At 49.0% G+C, this 21,764-nt stretch overlaps 1 protein-coding gene across 1 annotated transcript in view; it reads right to left on the bottom strand.

Moving 5' to 3' along the window:
• The window catches only part of DNAJC2 (DnaJ heat shock protein family (Hsp40) member C2), a 116,686-nt gene that overhangs the window by 16,871 nt on the left and 78,051 nt on the right, over positions 1-21,764 (bottom strand). Inside the window, exon 13 of the mRNA XM_063927003.1 lies at positions 16,766-16,950. Within this exon, the coding sequence (XP_063783073.1) occupies positions 16,766-16,950 (185 nt within the window). The remainder of the gene's footprint in view (positions 1-16,765; positions 16,951-21,764) is intronic.

The raw sequence follows: 21,764 nt of genomic DNA on the forward strand, positions 1-21,764 counted from the left end.
TTTGTGAAGATTGGCTGCATTGTTCACAAGAAACAGAATCAGTAGACAATGGAGAGAATCTGGTGTGACATACACTGCACAGCTTGTGTATACCCATGTTTCACAGTAAGCACAATAAAATACACACACACGCAGTTATATTGCAAGCCTGCCCTACTGTATGTGAGAGGAGACAGAGAGAGAGAAGGACACCAGCACACCCTGAGCTGTAAACCCCAATGAGGCTGTCCGCTTACTATATTCTAGAAAACACTAACAAATCCAGTCCTAAAGAGAACCAGATAGTGTACACAAGCGGCTCTCCCCCTATGCTACGCCCTGTACCAGATAACAAGCGTGGCTGAGGAGTCAGGAAGCGCTGTGTGTGCCGTGAATGGCTGCAGTAAGCAGAGGAAGGTGCCAAAATGCCTCAGGTCCCGCTCTAATGTAGCTCCGCCCCCTCCAATGGCGCCAGAGCTACAGATATATATTATACTGGCAAAGTCTCCTTACAGCTAAAAAAAACCCATCACAAGTGCTAGTTCTAGCGGTTTTGTGCCAGTCTACACTGTGGTCAGACGGACATGAACCGGGGGACCCCCCCTCCCCCAGAGGGGCCCCCAGTGTGTACTCACCACTGATGTCACCTTCAGGCGGCATTAGGGGCGTGGGGCAGCTGTGACGGCCAAGGCGCAGTGCCCTGCTGAACAACCACCCCACAGGACGGAGCAGCGGGGAAGCGGCTCTGCACCTCGTAAGGCCGGTGACCGCCCCCCCCTAACTCCAACAGTGCAGGTATGCTGTTGCCTAAAGTTACCTTGTAAGAGGCTATTCAAAAACTGTTGCAGACAGGGGTGGTGGTTTCTGTACCTCCTCCATTACGGAACAGGTGTTTTACTCCAGTCTTTTTGTCGTTCCCAATCCGGACGGTTCGGTGCACTCCATCTTGAACCGGAAGTCTATAAACCCGTCTCTGCAGATGTTCAAATTCAAGCTGGAATCCCTGCGGGCGGTGGTGTCTGCTCTGGAGGAGTGGGAGTTCCTGGTGTCTCTGGATGTCAAGGATGCTTACCTACACATCCCCATGTGGCCCCCTCATCAGGCTAACCTCAGGTTCGCCATATTGGACGACCATTTCCAGTTTGTCTAGCATCCATAAGGGATATTGAGGAATCTAGTACGATGGGGTATAGATGAGGTCCAAAGGAGCCAGTGCAATTTAAATTCTTCATCTGGGTGTGCTGGCTCCTCCCCTCTATGCCCCCTCCCACAGACAGTTTAGAAAAAAGTGCCCTCATCTCTGAGCTCCAGAGAGTTTTCTTCAATTTCTTTTGGTACGCTGTTTTGCTGCCGGTAAAGCTGGTAAGCCCGACTTTAAAAACCTGTGAGGAGGGAGTGTTTGAAATTCCAGCCAGTATCCTTGGGAAATGAGGTCCCTCACCCAAGGAGCCTGGCAGGACTCTGCCCACACGTGGGCGAAGTGCTGAAGGAGAACACCTACCTGAAAATCTCCTTGCCGCTGGGGCCAACCATCACGCAGAAGGTCTAGCGGCATGGGTTCCGGTGGGCTGGTCCAGGGAAACAGCACTTGCACGTTTATGGGACTTACCACGCGAACCTCTGGAAGTGGTGGAGGCCCCTGCCTCTGAACCTTGCCACACGAAAGGACTGCAAGGAGTGTCCGGTGTAACGTCGTCTAGCAAGTGGCGCAGCCGACGGCAGATAGGTAGACTTACCCGCCGTTGCTTGGGAGATCCATTTATTTAATTTGTCTCCAAACAAGGCATCACCTGTAAAGGGAAGATTTTCTACACCTTTTTTGGAATCGGCGTCAGCCGACCACATAGCAGTAGTGCGGCAATTTATCTTACACAACTCTTTAATAGCCTCATTCATAAAATCTGCAGCATCCTGTATATGTTGCAGCAGACTAATGACCTCATCCCGGGGCAGAGAGTCTAAACTGTCAATAACAGTATCAGACCACTTGACTACCGCCCTGGAAATCCACCCACAAACTATTGTGCAGCGCCTGCTGCCGTATAAATTGCCTTAAGTGTGGTCTCAATTTTACGGTCAGCCGCATCTTTCAGGGATATAGCCCATGGTACCGACTGACGGGGGTTTTTCCTATACCTTCCTGTCCTCAGCTGGGAGGGGAAAAGTTGCTGGGCACTTTGGCCTAACATTAACGTATAACTCCTCATCTGGTTCTGCCTCCTGATCCGGTATGTGGAGGACCTCTCTTACAGCAAAAATGAGAGCCTACACCCCATTTCACCATGTGCTTACTCATCTAGAAAACAGGGATTCTTCAGTAAGAATTTTATTCGTAGATTATAGCTCGGCTTTTAACACCGTTATTCCTGCGTCCTTAATTACCAAATTGATTCAACTAGGTGTGGACAGTTCTGTCTGTAGATGGATCTTTGACTTTTTAACAAATAGGCCTCAGGCAGTCAGGGTCAATAATAAAATTACAAATGAGGTAATGATTAGCACAGGTGTGCCACAGGGATGTGTGCTGAGTCCATTTCTTTATTCCCTGTTTACCCATGATTGTGTCTCTGTTTCTGACACGGTGCACATACTTAAATTTGCAGATGATATTGCTATAGTAGGTCTTATTAGTAGAAACAATGACTCTGAATTCATATCTGAAGTATGTAGGCTGGAGAAATGGAGTCAGGATAATCATCTGATTCTTAATGCCACAAAAACAAAAGAGATGATTTTAGATTTTAGGACATTAAATCAGTATACTTACAGTCCTTTGGTTCTGGACAATCAAGAGGTGGAGATAGTTACATCTTTTAAATTCTTGGGTATGATTATATCTAACGACTTGTCATGGCATTATCATATTGACAATGTCATAAAGAAAGTCCAACAACGGTTATATTTTCTTAGGAAAATGCGTCTAGCAGGAATATCTGAGCCAATTTTAGTTAATTTTTATTCTTGTATCATTGAAAGTGTGCTTACATATGGTATTTCCGTTTGGTACGGAAATTGTAAGGTAGCAGAGCGTGAATCGCTTGACAGAATTGTTAAAACTGCTGGAAGAATAGTTGGTTCAGCATTGCCAAACATTCAATTTATTTATGAAAAGAGGCTCCTTAAGAAGGCCAGGAGTATATTGAATGATGTAACTCACCCCAATTATGGGGTATTTACCCTGCTTCCTTCTAACCTACGTTATAGATCTTTATTATGTAAAACTAGTCAGTTGAGGCATAGTTTTTTTCCCTAGGGCAGTTAACATGCTTAATGGTTTAGGGGGAAGATAGGAGTGTAATACCTGCTTATGTGTCTATTGTGTTCCCACGGCTCTTACAAATATTTTAAAAAATTATTTTATGGTGTTTTATTGGTGTTGTACTTATGATATCTGTTTTACTCACACGGAAATTTCATTGTTTGTTCATACGTGAATATTTAATGATAACAATAAATTCAATTCAATTCAGGAGACAGCAAGCTGTCCTCATCCATATCATCATTTACATCAGGCTGATCAGAATCAGACTGGAGCATTTGTGGAAGTGAGCGTTTATGTGAAACCCCTAGAGGGGGCTGAGAAACCTTGGCATCTGCTGCTTTAGCCACGCAATCAATAGAATGTTTTAACACCTGTCTCTCTCTTTTAGCTGCAGCTAATTCTGAATTGACTTTCTGAATCATGCTTTTAAAGCTATCAAGCCAGTCAGGTGCCTGTGAGCTAGGTCCCTGTGGTGATGAGGAACATTGCTCATACATGAGTGACCCCACTGAAGACTGGGTTGAATTACAAGCAGTACACATTACCATGTCACACAGACATCCTACACAACTGTAAACAGCGCAGCCCACTATCCAAACACCTCCACACAGAACACAACAGTATAATATGTGTAACTAAATGTATGGCCTGACAGTAGTGCAGCAGCGTTGCCACGGATGTATTCCCCCCCTTTACGATGACCCCCTGGTACCAGTACAGAGTTCTGAAGCAGCATGGGTCTCCAGAGGAGCAGCGTGCATGCAGCCTGATCCACAGCAGCAGGAAATGGGATCTTCCCACCTCAGGTCACGCTCCGGGAAGCCCCGGCCCCTGTAATGGTGTGCGGGTCCCTGAACCAAATTTTTATACTGGCTATGTTACAAACAACATCATATATGCACAAACAAAGCCTTTGTTGAGACAGTGAGCACTGAGGGCTTAGCCAGTTAGTCCGCGGCGGGCACTGCAGCTCCGGGCCCGTGACACTAAACTACACTGGGGACTTGCTAACCGGGACCCCGGTGTAACACTCACCGCACCTTGTACTTCGGCATGTGTTAGAGGGTGGCGGCTAGCTGCCGGTGTGGGCACACATACTGACAATGTGTGATCAGTACCTCAGGAGCTCAGTGTCCTGTCAGCTGGGATTGCGAACCATTAACCCTCAGGAGGTTGGTTCGGGTTCCCCTCTAAGTCCCACGAAGCAGGTAGCCTGGTTGCCAACCAGGGCTACCTGAAAATAATAAACTAAAATAAAAACCAAAAGGAAACTCTCTGGAGCTCCAGAGAAATGCACCCGGCTCCTGGGCACATTTTTCTAAACTGAGTCTGGTAGGAGGGGCATAGAGGGGAGGAGCCAGCACACACACACACTAAAGGTTTTTAAAGTGCCAGGCTCCAGTGGACCCAATCTATACCCCATGGTACTAAAGTACAAGACCCCAGTATCCCACTAGGACGTAAGGAAAAAATTACAGGTTTATCCCATTTTCTAAATCTCAATAAAACCAAACAATTAAACATTACAGACTTTACACATGTAATTCTGCTTCTATGGTCTGATAGTGTACTGCTGGACAATGATTGCTATAAATCATCACTAATTGGTGTCTTAACTATTAGTGCTACATACAAAGCAGTAACACACTCATGTAAAGATACAATTTCTGCTGCGGGGTACACTGGGCTCCACAAGTCTGGACAATAGGTGTAGAGTAGGATCTTGATCCGAGGCACCAATAGGCTCAAAGCTTTGACCTTCTTCCCAAGATGCATAGCGCCGCCTCCTATATCATCCCGCCTCCGAGCACAGGAGCTCAGTTTATCAGTTGGTGCTGCAGTAAGCAGGCACTTAACAGAGGGGCTGCTCCAAGCAGCGCTGAGAAAAGCTTTTTATGAGGTAAAAAGTGAAGACTTCAAGGGCAGCAGCGGTGGTAAATGTCTTGTGACATTCACTGCTGCAGCTCCAGCTCTCCCCAGCGGCGCTGTACACTCCCGAGCCCTGGTTGCCGGGTACCTACAGCGGAGGCTCCGGTTTTCTTCATGTTAGACACACACGGCTGGGGCTCTCCAGGATCGCGTGGCCGCGCTTCAGGAGGTGGTAAGTGGGTCCCGCTCGCGGGACCCGGTCTTTATCGCGATCCGGCGCGGTCAGTGGGAGGCGGGCCGCGCGCGCTGGCGGTGGACATTGTGGATACAGGCGATCCCACTAGATCACCAGGGCATCGGCGCAGGTCAGGTTTTCTCTTAAAACCGATTTTAATATCGCCCACAGTACCCGATGGTTTTGCCAGCAAGGGGGATAAGGCTTAGACCTGAAGCCCCTCCACCAGCCCCAGGGCGCCATTTCCAGCAAGTGTTCCCGCCCTGGAGCTGCATCTCTCTCTTTTCCTCACTCCCTGTCAGTGTCTGCGGCGCCATTACTCCTCAGCTCACTGTTCCTGGGACTGCTTGGGCAAATCCTCCTATGTAAAGCCGCCTGGTTGTCAGCGCTGTGCCTTTACATGACACTTAAGTATTCTACCTGCCTTTTTAGTCAGTGTTAGTAAGAAAGAGTGCATTTAGTCAGGGGTTTATAGTACAATTACCCTGTGATATACATCCAGTTTCTTACTGTGTAGTGTTATATCTATTGACTATATAGCTGTGTAAGCTAGTCCAGTGCAGTATTATTGTCTGTAATAACCTCTGCATTGTACAAACTGTGACTATTTGTGTGTGCATTGATAGCTGAGTGGTGTCCATCTCGTGTCTTTCACTCAACTTGCTATCCCTATATTCTATAACCTGAGGGGGCTTGGTGCGTCAGGTGTTATTTAATATAGGATTTTCACAAAGATATACTGTATTACGTATTTTTCTCTGTGATTTAGTCACCATATCTCTCCTTTATCTCTGCTGGTGCTGACTACACTGCGCAGGGGTTTGGGTTTAGGGATATAGTGCTGCTAATAATTGTACTGTTACACCTCATACTGCAAGTTATATCATGTCTGCTTCTGAGGGTAACGGTTCTGGGGCGGAACACACTGCTGGTGTTGCTGAAGCCACAGGCACATATGGGGAGAATATAGCAGCTGTGGGCTCTGGTTCTGGGGGCTCCTTGCCCCCCAGTGGGACTGTGGCAACGGAGGCACATACTGACCCTCCGTGGGCCGCTTTTTCCACGCTTCTGCATACGCTAGTTCATAAACTAACACCCCCTATGGGACCCCCAAATGCCGGTACAACCGTATGTGGTCCCTGCAGCTAACCCGCCGTGGGCGGACGATTTATCTGCCCAATTAAAGAAGTTGAACCAGTCCCTGACTACTAAAAAGTCTGACCAACGCTCGCCTAAGTCCAAGAGGTCCTCTAAGCGAGCGCTCGTCTCCTCACAATCCACTGCTGTCACTGACATCTCGTCTGATGAAGACAGCACATACACTGACCCCACAGGTTCTTACTCAGATACGGCTGATGGGGAGGGTAGTTCACATGTGGATGTTCCTGATCTTTTGGAGGCTATTAAGTTAATTCTGCAGATTACGGATGATCCCGAGCCATCCGTTCCTCCTAAGAAACCAGATAGGTTCAAGCGTCAGAAGGTAATTAAACAAGTTTCGCTAACGTCCTAGAGGATGCTGGGGACTCCGTAAGGACCATGGGGAGAGACGGGCTACGCAGGAGACATGGGCACTTTAAGAAAGAATTTAGTTCCTGGTGTGCACTGGCTCCTCCCTCTCTGCCCCTCCTCCAGACCTCAGTTTGACTCTGTGCCCAGAGGAGCTGGGTGCTTTTCAGTGAGCTCTCCTGAGTTTGCTGATAGAAAGTTTTTTGCTAGGTTTTTTATTTTCAGGGAGCTCTGCTGGCAACAGACTCCCTGCATCGTGGGACTGAGGGGAGAGAAGCAGCCCTACTCTTTGAAGCTAGGTCCTGCTTCTTAGGCTACTGGACACCATTAGCTCCAGAGGGATCGGTACGCAGGATCTCACCCTCGCCGTCCGTCCCAGAGCCGCGCCGCCGTCCCCCTCGCAGAGCCGGAAGACGGAAGCCGGGTGAGTATGAGAAGCAAGAAGACTTCACAGGCGGCAGAAGACTTCGTGATCTTCACTGGAGGTAACCCACAGCACTGCAGCTGTGCGCCATTGCTCCACACACCTACACATACTCCGGTCACTGTTAGGGTGCAGGGCGCAGGGGGGGCGCCCTGGGCAGCATTTGGGACCTCATTCTGGCAAATAAACACATATATACAGCTGGGCACTGTATATATGTAGGAGCCCCCGCCAAAGAAATAAAATTTAAGCGGGACAGAAGCCCGTCGCCGAGGGGGCGGGGCTTCTCCCTCAGCACTCACCAGCGCCATTTTTTCTCCACAGCACGCTGAGAGGAAGCTCCCCAGGCTCTCCCCTGCTGATACACAGTAGAAGAGGGTTGAAAAGAGAGGGGGGGGGGCACATAATTAGGCGCAAAAAAGTATATTAACAGCAGCTACTGTGTTAACATTATGTTACTGTGTTATTCCTGGGTTATATAGCGCTGGGGTGTGTGCTGGCATACTCTCTCAACCCGTGCCTGATCCTATGTCGCAGGGACCGTCAGAGTCTCATAAGCGCCCACTATCCCAAATTGTTGACACAGATATCGACATGGATTCTGACTCCAGTGTCGGTTACGATGATGCAAAGTTACAGCCAAAGTTGGCTAAATCACTCCGATATATGATTATAGCAATTATGGAGGTTTTGCACATCACAGAGGAAACCCCTGTCCCTGACACAAGGGTTTATATGTATAAGGGAAAGAAACCTGAGGTAACTTTTCCCCCCTCACACGAACTGAATGAGTTATGTGAAAAAGCTTGGGAATCTCCAGATAAAAAACTGCAGATTTCCAAACGGATTCTTATGGCGTATCCTTTCCCGCCAACGGACAGGTTACGATGGGAATCCTCCCCTAGGGTGGACAAAGCTTTAACTCGCTTATCCAAAAAGGTAGCCCTGCCGTCCCAGGATACAGCTACCCTCAAGGATGCTGCTGATCGCAAACAGGAGGGTACCCTGAAGTCCATTTATACACATTCAGGTACCTTGCTCAGACCGGCAATCGCGTCGGCCTGGGTCTGTAGTGCAGCAGCGGCATGGACTGATACCTTATCAGAGGAGTTTGACACCCTAGATAGGGATACTGTTTTATTGACCCTGGGGCATATTAAAGACGCTGTCCTTTATATGAGAGATGCTCAAAGAGACATTAGTCTGCTGGGTTCTAGAATAAACGCTATGTCGATTTCTGCCAGAAGGGTCCTGTGGACTCGGCAATGGACAGGTGATGCCGACTCAAAACGGCATATGGAGGTTTTGCCTTACAGGGGTGAGGAATTGTTCGGTGAAGGTCTATCGGACCTGGTCTCCACAGTTACGGCTGGAAAGTCAAATTTTTTGCCTTATGTTCCCTCACAGCCTAAGAGAACACCGCATTATCAAATGCAGTCCTTTCGTTCACAAAGAAACAAGAAAGTCCGAGGTGCGTCCTTTCTTGCCAGAGGGAGGGGCAGAGGAAAGAAGCTGCACAATACAGCTAGTTCCCAGGAACAGAAGTCCTCCCCGGCCTCTGCAAAATCCACCGCATGACGCTGGGGCTCCACTGGCGGAGTCGGGGCCAGTGGGGGCGCGTCTTCGGAATTTCAGCCACATGTGGGTTCACTCCCAGGTGGATTCCTGGGCAATAGAAATTGTGTCTCAGGGTTACAAGCTGGAATTCGAAGAGGTGCCTCCTCGCCGGTTTTGCAAATCGGCCCTACCGTCTTCCCCCCTAGAGAGGGAGATAGTGTTAAATGCAATACAAAAATTGTATCTTCAGCAGGTGGTGGTCGAGGTTCCCCTCCTTCAACAGGGAAGGGGGTATTATTCGACCATGTTTGTGGTTCTGAAACTGGACGGTTCGGTCAGACCCATATTGAATTTAAAATCTCTGAACCTATACTTGAAGAGGTTCAAGATGGAATCGCTAAGAGCGGTCATCGCTTTTATGGTGTTACTGGGGATTTTATGGTGTTACTGGATTTTATGGTGTTACTGGACATAAAGGATGCGTACCTTCATGTCCCCATTTATCCACCTCATCAGGCGTACCTGAGATTTGCGGTACAGAACTGTCATTACCAATTTCAGACGTTGCCGTTTGGTCTCTCAACGGCTCCGAGGATTTTCACCAAGGTAATGGCGGAAATGATGGTGCTCCTGCGCAAGCAGGGTGTCACAATTATCCCGTACTTGCACGATCTCCTCATAAAAGCGAGATCAAGAGAGCAGTTGCTGAACAGCGTATCTCTTTCACTGAAAGTGTTACAACAACACGGCTGGATTCTCAATATCCCAAAGTCGCAGTTGGTTCCTACGACTCGTCTGCCCTTCTTGGGCATGATTCTAGACACGACCCAGAAAAGGGTTTATCTTCCGATAGAAAAAGCCCAGGAACTTATGACTCTGGTCAGGAACCTTTTGAAAACAAGACAGGTGTCCGTGCATCATTGCACTCGAGTCCTGGGAAAGATGGTGGCCTCATACGAGGCCATTCCCTTTGGCAGGTTCCATGCGAGGACTTTCCAATGGGATCTGTTGGACAAGTGGTCCGGATCACATCTACAGATGCATCGGTTGATCACCCTGTCCCCCAGGGCCAGGGTGTCACTCCTGTGTTGGCTGCAGAGTGCTCACCTTCTCGAGGGCCGCAGATTCGGCATTCAGGATTGGATCCTGGTGACCTCGGACACAAGCCTCCGCGGTTGGGGAGCAGTCACACAGGGAAGAAATTTCCAGGGTCTTTGGTCAAGTCAAGAGACTTGTCTGCACATCAACATCCTGGAACTAAGGGCCATATACAACGCCCTACGTGAAGCAGAGGCCTTACTTCGCGACCAACCAGTTCTGATCCAGTCAGACAACATCACCGCAGTGGCTCATGTAAACTGCCAAGGCGGCACAAGGAGCAGAGCGGCAATGGCGGAAGCCACCAGGATTCTTCGCTGGGCGGAGAATCATGTAAGTGCACTGTCAGCAGTGTTCATTCCGGGAGTGGACAACTGGGAAGCAGACTTCCTCAGCGGACACGACCTACACCCGGGAGAGTGGGGACTTCATCCAGAAGTCTTCGCACAGATTGTGAGTCGGTGGGAACTGCCACAGATAGACATGATGGCGTCCCGCCTCAACAAAAAGCTGCAGAGGTATTGCGCCAGGTCAAGAGACCCTCAGGCAGTAGCGGTAGACGCTCTCGTGACACCGTGGGTGTTCCGGTCCGTCTATGTATTTCCTCCTCTTCCTCTCATACCAAAGGTGTTGAGAATAGAAAGAAGAAAAGGAGTGAGAACAATCCTCGTTGTTCCAGATTGGCCACGACGGACCTGGTATCCAGATCTGCAGGAAATGCTCACGGAAGATCCGTGGCCTCTTCCTCTAAGGCAGGACCTGTTGCAAAAGGGTCCCTGTCTGTTCCAAGACTTACCGCGGCTGCGTTTGACGGCATGGCGGTTGAACGCCGGATCCTAGCGGAAAAAGGTATTCCGGTGGAGGTTATCCCTACGCTGATAAAGGCTAGGAAGGAAGTAACAGCAAAACATTATCACCGTATATGGCGAAGATATGTTTCTTGGTGTGAGGCCAGGAATGCTCCTACGGAAGAATTCCATCTGGGCCGTTTCCTTCACTTCCTACAAACTGGAGCGGATTTGGGCCTTAAATTAGGCTCCATTAAGGTCCAGATTTCGGCCCTATCCATTTTCTTTCAAAAAGAATTGGCTTCTCTCCCAGAAGTTCAGACTTTTGTTAAGGGAGTACTGCATATTCAGCCTCCGTTTGTGCCTCCGGTGGCGCCTTGGGCCCTTAATGTGGTCTTGGGCTTCCTAAAGTCACACTGGTTTGAACCACTGAAAACGGTGGAGTTGAAATATCTCACTTGGAAAGTGGTCATGTTATTAGCCCTGGCTTCGGCTAGGCGAGTGTCGGAATTAGCGGCTTTATCACATAAAAGCCCCTATCTGGTTTTCCATATGGATAGAGCGGAATTGCGGACATGTCCTCAGTTCCTGCCAAAAGTGGTTTCATCCTTTCATATGAACCAACCTATTGTGGTGCCTGTGGATACAAAAGACTTAGAGGATTCCGAGTCCCTTGATGTGGTCAGGGCTTTGAAAATTTATGTAGCCAGGACGGCTAGAGTCCGATAAACAGAAGCACTGTTTGTTCTGTATGCAGCCAACAAGCTTGGCGGCCCTGCTTCAAAGCAGACTATTGCTCGCTGGATCTGTAACACGATTCAGCAGGCGAATTCTACGGCAGGATTGCCGTTACCTAAATCGATCAAGGCCCATTCCACTAGGAAAGTGGGCTCTTCTTGGGCGGCTGCCTGAGGGGTGTCGGCACAACAGCTGTGTCGAGCTGCTACTTGGTCGGGTACAAACACCTTTGCAAAATTCTATAAGTTTGATACCCTGGCTGAGGAGGACCTCATGTTTGCTCAATCGGTGCTGCAGAGTCATCCGCACTCTCCCGCCCGTTTGGGAGCTTTGGTATAATCCCCATGGTCCTTACGGAGTCCCCAGCATCCTCTAGGACGTTAGAGAAAATAAGGTTTTACTTACCGGTAAATCTATTTCTCGTAGTCCGTAGAGGATGCTGGGCGCCCGTCCCAAGTGCGGACTTCTTCTGCAATACTTGTATATAGTTATTGCTTCAATAAGGGTTACGTTATTGTTGCATCGGGCGTGAACTGATGCTATGTTATTGTCATACTGTTTACTGGATTGTTATCACAAGTTATACGGTGTGATTGGTGTGGCTGGTATGAATCTTGCCCTTGGATTAACAAAAATCCTTTCCTCGTACTGTCCATCTCCTCTGGGCACAGTTTCTCTAACTGAGGTCTGGAGGAGGGGCAGAGAGGGAGGAGCCAGTGCACACCAGGAACTAAATTCTTTCTTAAAGTGGCCATGTCTCCTGCGGAGCCCTTCTCTCCCCATGGTCCTTACGGAGTCCCCAGCATCCTCTACGGACTACGAGAAATAGATTTACCGGTAAGTAAAATCTTATTTTTACCTCACTCTGACCACCTAGTGGATATACGTCAGGAACCCTGGCAAAGGCTGCGTACGAAGTTTGTGCCTCAAAAGAAGATGCTGGCTCACTATCCCCTCGTGCCAGAGCTGTCTAAGAATTGGGAAACGCCTCCTCTAGTAGACTCACATGTGGCTAGGATGGTGGTTTCCTCAGCTCTACCTGTCACTACCGTCACGTCTCTAAAAGAGCCTACGGATAAACGTGTCGAGGGTTGTCTAAAAGCGATTTACACCCTCACGGGTGCTGCACAAAGGCCCACTATTGCAGCTACATGGGCGGCAGAGGCTATTGAAGCATGGGCCTTGGAGTAAGAAGCTGAAATCTCCTCTGACCATGCTAGACAATGCTTGTCATATATTGTCACAGCTTCTCGTTATATTAAAGAGGCGGCTTCTGATGCCGGTATCCTAGCAGCCAAGGCCTCTACTATGTCAGTCCTGGCTCGTAGGATATTGTGGCTGAGATCCTGGTCTATGGATCTGGACTCTAGAAAAACCCTGGAGGTACTACCTTTCAAGGGGGATATTCTGTTTGGGGAGGACTTAAATAAGATAGTGGCTGACTTGGCTACTGCCAAAACTGCCTGTCTGCCTAATACAGCTCCTTCTGTGTCGAAGGCCAAAGGCACGTCCTTTCGCCCTTCAGGTAAAGCAAAAGGTCAGGCGTACCATAAGCAGGCCCACACTTCAAAATCTGGTAAGCCGAAGCCCAAAAGAGCCTGGGCTGCCCGTCAGCCAGCAGCCAAGACCGATAAGCCTGCCGTATGACGGGGCCGGCCTCCCCCTGGGAGATCCCAGGGTGGGGGGCTGGCTTCTAGGGTGTACCCAGGAATGGTTGAAGACCACTTCAGATGCCTGGGTACGGGAAGTCGTCACTCGAGGTTACGCCATAGCCTTCAAAAAACCGCCCCCCTCATCGATTTTGCCAGACAGACGTCCCGTCGGACCAGACAAAGGCAAACACTCTACATTCGGTAGTACAGACCCTCCTGGATACAGGAGTCGTAGTACAGGTGCCTCTTGCTCAGAGGGGCCGGGGTACTATTCTCCGCGGTTTCTAGTCCCGAAACCGAATGGGTCCTACCGGCCCATTCTCAACCTCAAGGCACTGAACAAGTTTGTGAAGGTTTCCAAGTTCCGTATGGAAACCCTTCGCTCTATAGTTCTGGCCTTGGAACCTGGGGACTACATAGTCTCCCTGGACATACAGGATGCTTACCTGCATATTCCTATAGCAGTGTCACATCAACAATACCTGAGGTTCGCTATTGGCAACCTCCATTACCAGTTTCGGGCGTTACCTTTTGGTTTAACAACGACTCCGCGAGTCTTCACCAAAGTTATGGCGGTGATGACGGTGGTACTCTGCCGTCAAGGGGTCAGTATCTGGACGACTTGTTAATCCTGGCAAATTCCCCAGATCTTCTCCTGCGTCATCTGGATATGACGGTCCGGTTTCTACAAGCCCATGGGTGGCTCATCAACTGGAAGAAATCTTCCCTGGTTCCTGCTCACAGCATGATGCATCTGGGAGTGCTGTTGGACACTCACAACCAGAGGTTGTTCTTGTCTCAGGAGAAAGTCCTGAAACTTCAGGACAGGATTTGTTGCTTCCTTTCTCGTCCGCAAGTGTCGATACATTCGGCAATGCAGGTGCTGGGCCTCATGGTATCAGCATTCGACATGGTGGAGTATGCTCAATTCCATTCCCGCCCCCTCCAGAAGCTGATTCTAGCCAAGTGGGATGGCCTGCCTCACCGGATCAGGTCTCAAATGATCTCTTTGACTCCGGAGGTCCATCTGTCGCTGCTCTGGTGGCTCCAGGACCGACAATTTTGCAGAGGCCGTCCCTTCTGGACATCCAACTGGGTCCTGTTGACGACAGATGCCAGTCTAAGAGGTTGGGGCGTGGTGCTGGAGCAGCACTCCTTGCAGGGTTGGTGGACCAAGGAGGAATCTCTCCTCTCGATCAACATTCTGGAATTGCGGCCGGTCTTCAATGCACCTAGCCCAGCATTTGATTCAGAACCGTCCTGTTCAAGTACAGTCCGACAATGCCACCACAGTGGCTTACAAAAATCATCAAGGCGGCACTCGAAGCCGTTTGGCAATGAAGGAAGCCTCACGGATTCTACGTTGGGCAGAACGCCATCTACCGGCAATATCGGCAATATTCATTCCGGGAGTCCTGAATTGGGAAGCGGACTTTCTCAGTCGTCAGGACGTGCATGCCGGCGAGTGGGGCCTCCATCCAGAAGTGTTTCAACTCCTCGTGGAAAGGTGCGGTCTTCCAGATGTGGATCTGATGGCGTCTCGACACAATCACAAGGTTCCGGTCTTCGGAGCAAGGACAAGGGATCCTCAAGCAGCATTCGTGGATGCGCTGGCAGTGCCGTGGAGGTTTCGGCTGCCGTACGTGTTCCCTCCGGTGTCACTCCTGCCCAGGGTAATTCGGAAGTTCAAGGAAGAAAAAGGAAATCTGCTTTTCATAGCTCCGGCGTGGCCCAGACGGCACTGGTTCTCAGACCTGCAAGGCCTATCGTCAGAGCGTCCACCTCTACTCCCACAACGCCCAGACCTCCTCGTTCAGGGCCCGTGTCTACCAGGACCTAGCCCGGCTGTCTTTGACGGAATGGCTCTTGAAGCTTCCGTCTTAAGAGCTAAGGGTTTTTCTGAAGAGGTCATTAAAACTATGTTGCAATGTCTAAGACTGCTCCAGTGTCCCCTAGTGGATGAAAGAGAAACTATGTTGCGGGCTCGGATTTACCATCGGGTCTGGCATTCCTACTTTGTTTGGTGCGCATCTAACCATTATGACGGTTCCAAGTTTAGTACAGCCAAACTTTTGGCTTTTCTACAGCAGGGCCTAGATTTAGGCCTGCGTCTGGCCTCCCTCAAGGTTCATATTTCTGCCTTGTCGGTGTGGTTTCAGTGAAAAATTGCGACTTTACCTGATGTTCATACTTTCACTCAGGTTGTGTTGCGTATCCAACCTCCTTATGTCCCTCCTGTGGCACCTTGGGACTTGTCGGTGGTTTTGGAGGCGTTACAAGAGTCTCCATTTGAACCTCTTGGTTCAGATGACCTTAAGTGGCTTTCCCTTAAGGTGGTGTTTCTGTTGGTTATTGCCTCTGCTAGAAGAGTGTCGGATTTGGGTGCCTTGTCTTGTAGTTCCCCATATCTGATTTTTCACCGTGACCGGGCGGTTCTTAGGACTCGCCCCACATATTTGCCTAAGGTGGTTTCTTCGTTCCACCTTAATCAGGAGATTTTGGTTCCAGCTTTTGTCTCTCCTGATTTGTCTCCCAAAGAGCGGCCTTTGGATGTGGTACGGGCTCTCCGTATCTATGTGAAGAGAACTGCTTCTATTCGAAAGTCTGATTCTCTCTTTGTTTTGTTTGGATTTCACAAACGTGGCTGGCCTGCTCACAAGTAGACCCTGGCCAGGTGGATCAGAATGGTGATTGCGCATGCTTATGTGAAGGCTGGTCTGTCAGCTCCTGTTCACATTACGGCCCATTCTACTTGGTCTGTTGGACCTTCTTGGGCGGCGCAATGTGGTGCGACCCTTGATCAATTGTGCAAGGCGGCTACGTGGTCCTCCGGGAACACGTTCATAAGGTTCTATGCCTTCGATACTGCCGCTTCCCAGGATGCTTCCTTTGGACGCCGGGTTCTTGTGCCCGCTACAGTGCGTCCCCTCCCATAAGGAACTGCTTTAGGACATCCCCATTGTCCAGACTTGTGGAGCCCAGTGTACCCCGCAGCAGAAAACGAGTTTTATGGTAAGAACTTACCCTTGTTAAAACTCTTTCTGCAAGGTACACTGGGCTCCACAAGGCACCCACCCTGACGCACTTAGCTTCTTTGGGTTGATATGGCATTAGCCGCCGACACTTCTCTTGTCGTGAGAGTGTGGTGTATGTGGCTACTAACCGTTGTCGTCTCTTTTCCTGCTACTGCATTGGGCTGGTTAACTAAACTGAGCTCCTGTGCTGGGAGGCGGGGTGATATAGGAGGCGGCGCTATGCATCTTGGGAAGAAGGTCAAAGCTTTGAGCCTATTGGTGCCTCGGATCAAGATCCTACTCTACACCCATTGTCCAGACTTGTGGAGCCCAGTGTACCTCGTAGAAAGAGTTTTAACAAGGGTAAGTTCTTACCATAAAACTCGTTTTTAAACTGTGTAGTTTTATTTTCTTAAACAAACTTGAACATGAACATTTTGTTTAATTAGGTAACGAAACAGGATTGTCTTCTAATAACATATTGTGCTAAGTCAATTTCTCGTGATACTTGTAAAATAAGCAGCTGTTTTCTCGTGATACTTGTAAAATAAGCAGCTGTTTAAGAATATGGACTCCATGTGAAATGGTACCTGGACTGCATGAACATAAAGCAATAATTTATAGTAATAACTGTCCTTACCTTGCATTAGTTCCAGCAGGAAACAAGTTCACAGCTTTAATAAGTAGCTGCAAGTCGTCTTCTGACCAAGATTTGCTGCTACCTCCACCTCCAAATGCAGACTGCTCTGCACCTTTCGTGGACTGCCTCATTCGAGCCTCTTCCTGCTCCTTCTCTCTTTTCAGCTGGGCATTCACCTCTGCAATCTAAATACAGCAGGGAAATGGTTGCATTATAGAAAGGTAGAGTCAGTTATTTTGCCAGCAAGTAGACAAAACCTTATACCCCAATAATTTTTTATAACCTTGGTTACAAATAAACACATTTGGCATCCATCACTCAGAGGAACTATAAGAACTATAAGAATATTTAACAAATTTGGTATGTTTCAGGTGCTGTGCACTTATGACTTTTACACACTTTAGTTACATTTTTTTACTGAGTCATGGGAAATTGTTTTTCACTGTATACCTGTCTGTCTGTGTGCATTATGAGTAAAGCTAATGCAAAATCAAAAAAGCAACTTGCCTGCGATGTGTGTGTGTTACCTGATGGAACTTCCACTTGTACAGTGTGTCTTACAAATAAGGGTCCAAATACGAACCTCTACCCTGATCCTCCTTGGGCGATGGTGGCAGGTGTGATGAGAGAGTTAAAATCAGAGCTGGCCAATGCACGAAAAGAGCGTGAGGCAGCTAAATCTTATTCTATGTTAATATCGTCTGAGCTGCCAGAGTGGGCTCAGGCTATGTCAAGGACTTTGCAGTGGTTACAAAAGTCCAAATATAGCTCAGTTCCTAACAGTAGTCATCATTTGTCTCATAATTTACCGGTTTCAGCTGTGTTGCATTCGGACGAGTCAGTCAATGCCAGACCTTATATCTCAGGAAGAACAAGAGGAAGGTGAATTGGGCCAGGAGTCAGATAATGAGGTTACTGATAGCCCGCCCATTGATAATCTCATCAGGGCAACAGGCCAGGTTCTAAATTTTACTCAGACTGAGGAACCTCTTTCAAATGATGAGGTTTTATTTGTTAAAAAAAAAAAAAAAAGAGGGCAACTGAGTGTTTTCTTTATTCAGATTCTCTTAATAAGCAGTTAACGGAAGCATGTAAAAATCCAGATAAACGGTTTTCTCTTACTTCCTAGAGGATGCTGGGGACTCCAAAAGGACTGAGGTATAGACGAGATCCGCAGGAGACATGGGCACACTAAGACTTTGAATGGGTGTGAACTGGCTCCTCCCTCTATGCCCCTCCTCCAGACCTCAGTTAGATTCTGTGCCCAGAAAGACTGGACACACACTAGGGGAGCTCTCCTGAGTTTCTCTGAAAAGACTTTTGTTAGGTTTTTTATTTTCAGGGAGACCTGCTGGCTACAGGCTCCCTGCATCATGGGACTGAGGGGAGAGAAGTCAGAACTGCTTCTTCTTAGTTCAAAGGCTCTGCTTCTTAGGCTACTGGACACCATTAGTTCCAGAGGGTTCGATCATTTGGTGCGCCTAGCTGCTTGTTCCCGGAGCTGCGCCGTCACCCCCCTCACGGAAGCCAGAAGAAAGAAGCCGGGTGAGTATTCAGAAGAAAGAAGACTTCAGTGACGGCAGAAGACTTCGGTAACGGAGGTACAGCGCAGCAGTTGCGCTGCGCCCCATGCTCCCGCACATACACCAACGGCACTCGCAAGGCGCAGGGGGGGCGCCCTGGGCAGCAGTTACTGAGGTCTTTAACACTGGCAAAGAGCATATTTTAAGTGCCTAGGCACTAAATATAAGACCCCCGCCAGTATAATTATTTAAAATTGAGCGGGACTACAGCTCGCCGGAAGGGGGCGTAGCTTAGCCCTCACAGCTTACCAGCGCCATTTTCTCTCTTCACAGACACTGCAGAGACGCTGGCCCAGACCTCTACTCTCCTTATCAAGTACAGGGAGCAAAAGGGGGGGGGGGGGCACAGTAAACTGGTGCTATGTAATCAGCGCAGTGATCAAATATTTTTTCAGTAGTATATGGGCGCTGGGGTGTGAGCTGGTATGCTCCCTCTGTGTTCTCTCAAACAGGCTTCCCTGTGTATCTGTTCCCTATTGCCAGTGTGAGTGTGTGTGTCGGTAGGGTATGTCGACATGTCTGAGGCTGAGTGCTCCTCCCCGGAGGAAGTTACTGGGGGCACAGAGAAGGATTTGGGAGTGACTGTCGGCACTGCCGACTGCTGATTGGGTGAATATATTGAGTACATTGAATGCAAATGTGGCGTTATTGTCTAAGAGGCTGGATAAATCTGATTCTCAGACACAAACGTGGAGAAAATCCATGGAGGACGCCTTATCCCAGGTACAGGCCCCCCTCGGGTCACAAAAGCGTTCATTTACCAAGATAGCTGATACGGATACCGACACGGACTGACTCCAGTGTTGACTATAGCGAGGCCAGTTTACATCCAAAATTGGTTAAGAGTATTCAGTACATAATTGTGGCTATTAAAGATGTTTTACATATTTCTGAAGTACCTGCTGTTCCTGATACAAGGGTTTGTTTGTATAAGGGAAAGAAACCTGAGGTGACGTTTCCCCCCTCTCATGAACTGAACGCTCTTTGTGAAAAGGCTTGGGAATCACCTGATAAAAGGTGGCAGATTCCCAAGAGACAGGGAAAAGTGGGAGTCATCTCCCAATGTGGACCAGGCTCTGTCCTGGCTGTCCAAGAAGGTGGCGCTTCCGTCTCCCGACACTGCTGCCCTCAAGGACCCTGCGGATCGTAAGCAGGAAACGACATTAAAGGCCATTTATGTCACTACGGGTGCACTCCTCAGACCTGCCGTGGCGTCGGCTTGGGTGAGTAGTGCTATTGCTAAGTGGGTTAATAATTTGGCATCTGACATGGATACCCTGGATAGGGATAAAATTCTTTTGACTCTTAGTTATATCAGGGACGCTGCAGCTTACCTAAAGGATGCGGCGAGGGATATTGGCCTCTTGGGATCAAGGGCCAATGCCATGGCAGTCTCGGCCAGGAGAGCGCTGTGGATTCATCGATGGAATGCTGATGCAGACTCCAAGAAAGCTATAGAAGCTCTCCCTTATAAAAGGTAGTGTCTTGTTTGGTGACGGCCTCGCTGACCTGGTGTCTACCGCTACAGCGGGTAAGTCATCTTTTCTTCCTTATGTTCCAGCTCAACAGAAAAAGGCACCCCATTATCAGATGCAGTCCTTTCGGCCTAATAAATACAAAAAAGGAAGAGGCTCGTCGTTCCTTGCTTCAAAAGGCAAAGGAAGGGGAAAAAGGTCGCCTGCTGTGTCAGGCTCCCAGGACCAAAAGTCCTCCCCGGCCTCTGGCAAGTTTACCGCATGATGCTGGGGCTCCCCTACGGGAGTCCGTGCCAGTGGGGCGCGTCTCCGACTCTTCAGTCAGGTCTGGTTTCACTCGGACCTAGATCCTTGGGTGTTAGACATAGTGTCCCAAGGGTACAAATTGGAGTTTCAGGAGGTGCCCCCCCCCCCACCGATTTTTCAAATCAGCCTTGCCAGTTTCTATCCCAGAAAGGGAAGTAGTGAGTGCTGAGATACAAAAGCTGGGTCTCCAGAGTGTCATTGTCCCGGTACCCCCGTCCCAACGGGGAGAAGGGTTTTATTCGAGCCTCTTTGTCGTGCCAAAGCCGGACGGCTCGGTCAGACCGATCCTGAACTTAAAATCCCTCAATCTGTATTTAAAAACTTTCAAGTTCAAGATGGAATCTCTTCGAGCAGTGATCTTCAGTCTAGAAGGGGGGGGGATTTTATGGCGTCAGTCGACATAAAAGATGCCAACTTACACGTCCCGATATATCCTCCACATCAAGCTTTCCTGAGATTTGCGGTGCAGGATTATCATTACCAATTTCAGACGTTGCCGTTTAGGCTTTCCACGGCCCCGAGGGTCTTCACCAAAGTAATGGCGGAAATGATGGTACTCCTACGCAAGCAGGGTGCCACAATTATCCCGTACTTGGACGATCTCCTAATAAAGGCGAGATCGAAGGAGCAGTTGCTAAAAAATGTGGAACTCTCCCTGACGGTTCTGCAACATCATGGTTGGATTCTAAATTTGCCAAAGTCTCAGTTGATTCCGACAACTCGGCTGCCTTTCTTGGGCATGATCCTGGACACGGAACTGCAGAGAGTGTTTCTTCCGGCGGAAAAAGCTCTGGAAATCCAATGCATGGTCAAGGAGATTCTGAAACCGGCAAAATTCATCAATGCACTCGAGTGCTAGGGAAGATGGTTGCGGCTTACGAAGCCATTCCGTTCGGCAGGTTTCATGCCCGGGTGTTTCAGTGGGACCTGCTGGACAAATGGTCCGGGTCTCACATGCACATGCACCGGAAAATAAGTCTATCTTCCAGGACCAGAATTTCTCTCCTGTGGTGGCTGCAAAGTTCTCACCTTCTAGATGGACGCAGGTTCAGGATTGGGTCCTGCTGACCACGGATGCAAGTCTCCGAGGCTGGGGAGCAGTCACACAAGGAAGAAGTTTCCAGGGAAAATGGTCAAGCCAGGAAACTTGTCTGCACATAAACGTTCTGGAGTTAAGAGCCATTTACAACGGCCTTCTGCAAGCGGAACACCTTCTTCGAGGTCTACCTGTCCTGATTTAGTCGGACAACGTAACAGCGGTGGCGTACGTAAACCGCCAGGGCGGAACAAAGAGGAGAGCGGCGATGGCGCTCTGTCAGCAGTCTTCCTTCCGGGCGTGGACAACTGGGAAGCGGACTTCCTCAGCAGACATGATCTCCATCCAGGAGAGTGGGCTCTTCATCAAGAGGTATTTGCAGAAGTAACAAGGCGTTGGGAAATTCCTCAAATAGACATGATGGCGTCTCGCCTCAACAAGAAGCTTCCGAGGTATTATTCCAGGTCAAGGGACCCCCAAGCCAGTGCAGTGGATTCCCTGGTAACTCCGTGGGTGTTTCAGTCGGTATGTGTGTTCCCTCCACTTCCTCTCATTCCAAAAGTGTTGAGGATCATAAGACGAACAAGGATTCCGGCAGT

This window comes from Pseudophryne corroboree, chromosome 6 (assembly GCF_028390025.1).
Source record: "Pseudophryne corroboree isolate aPseCor3 chromosome 6, aPseCor3.hap2, whole genome shotgun sequence".
Classification (NCBI taxonomy): Eukaryota; Metazoa; Chordata; class Amphibia; order Anura; family Myobatrachidae; genus Pseudophryne; species Pseudophryne corroboree.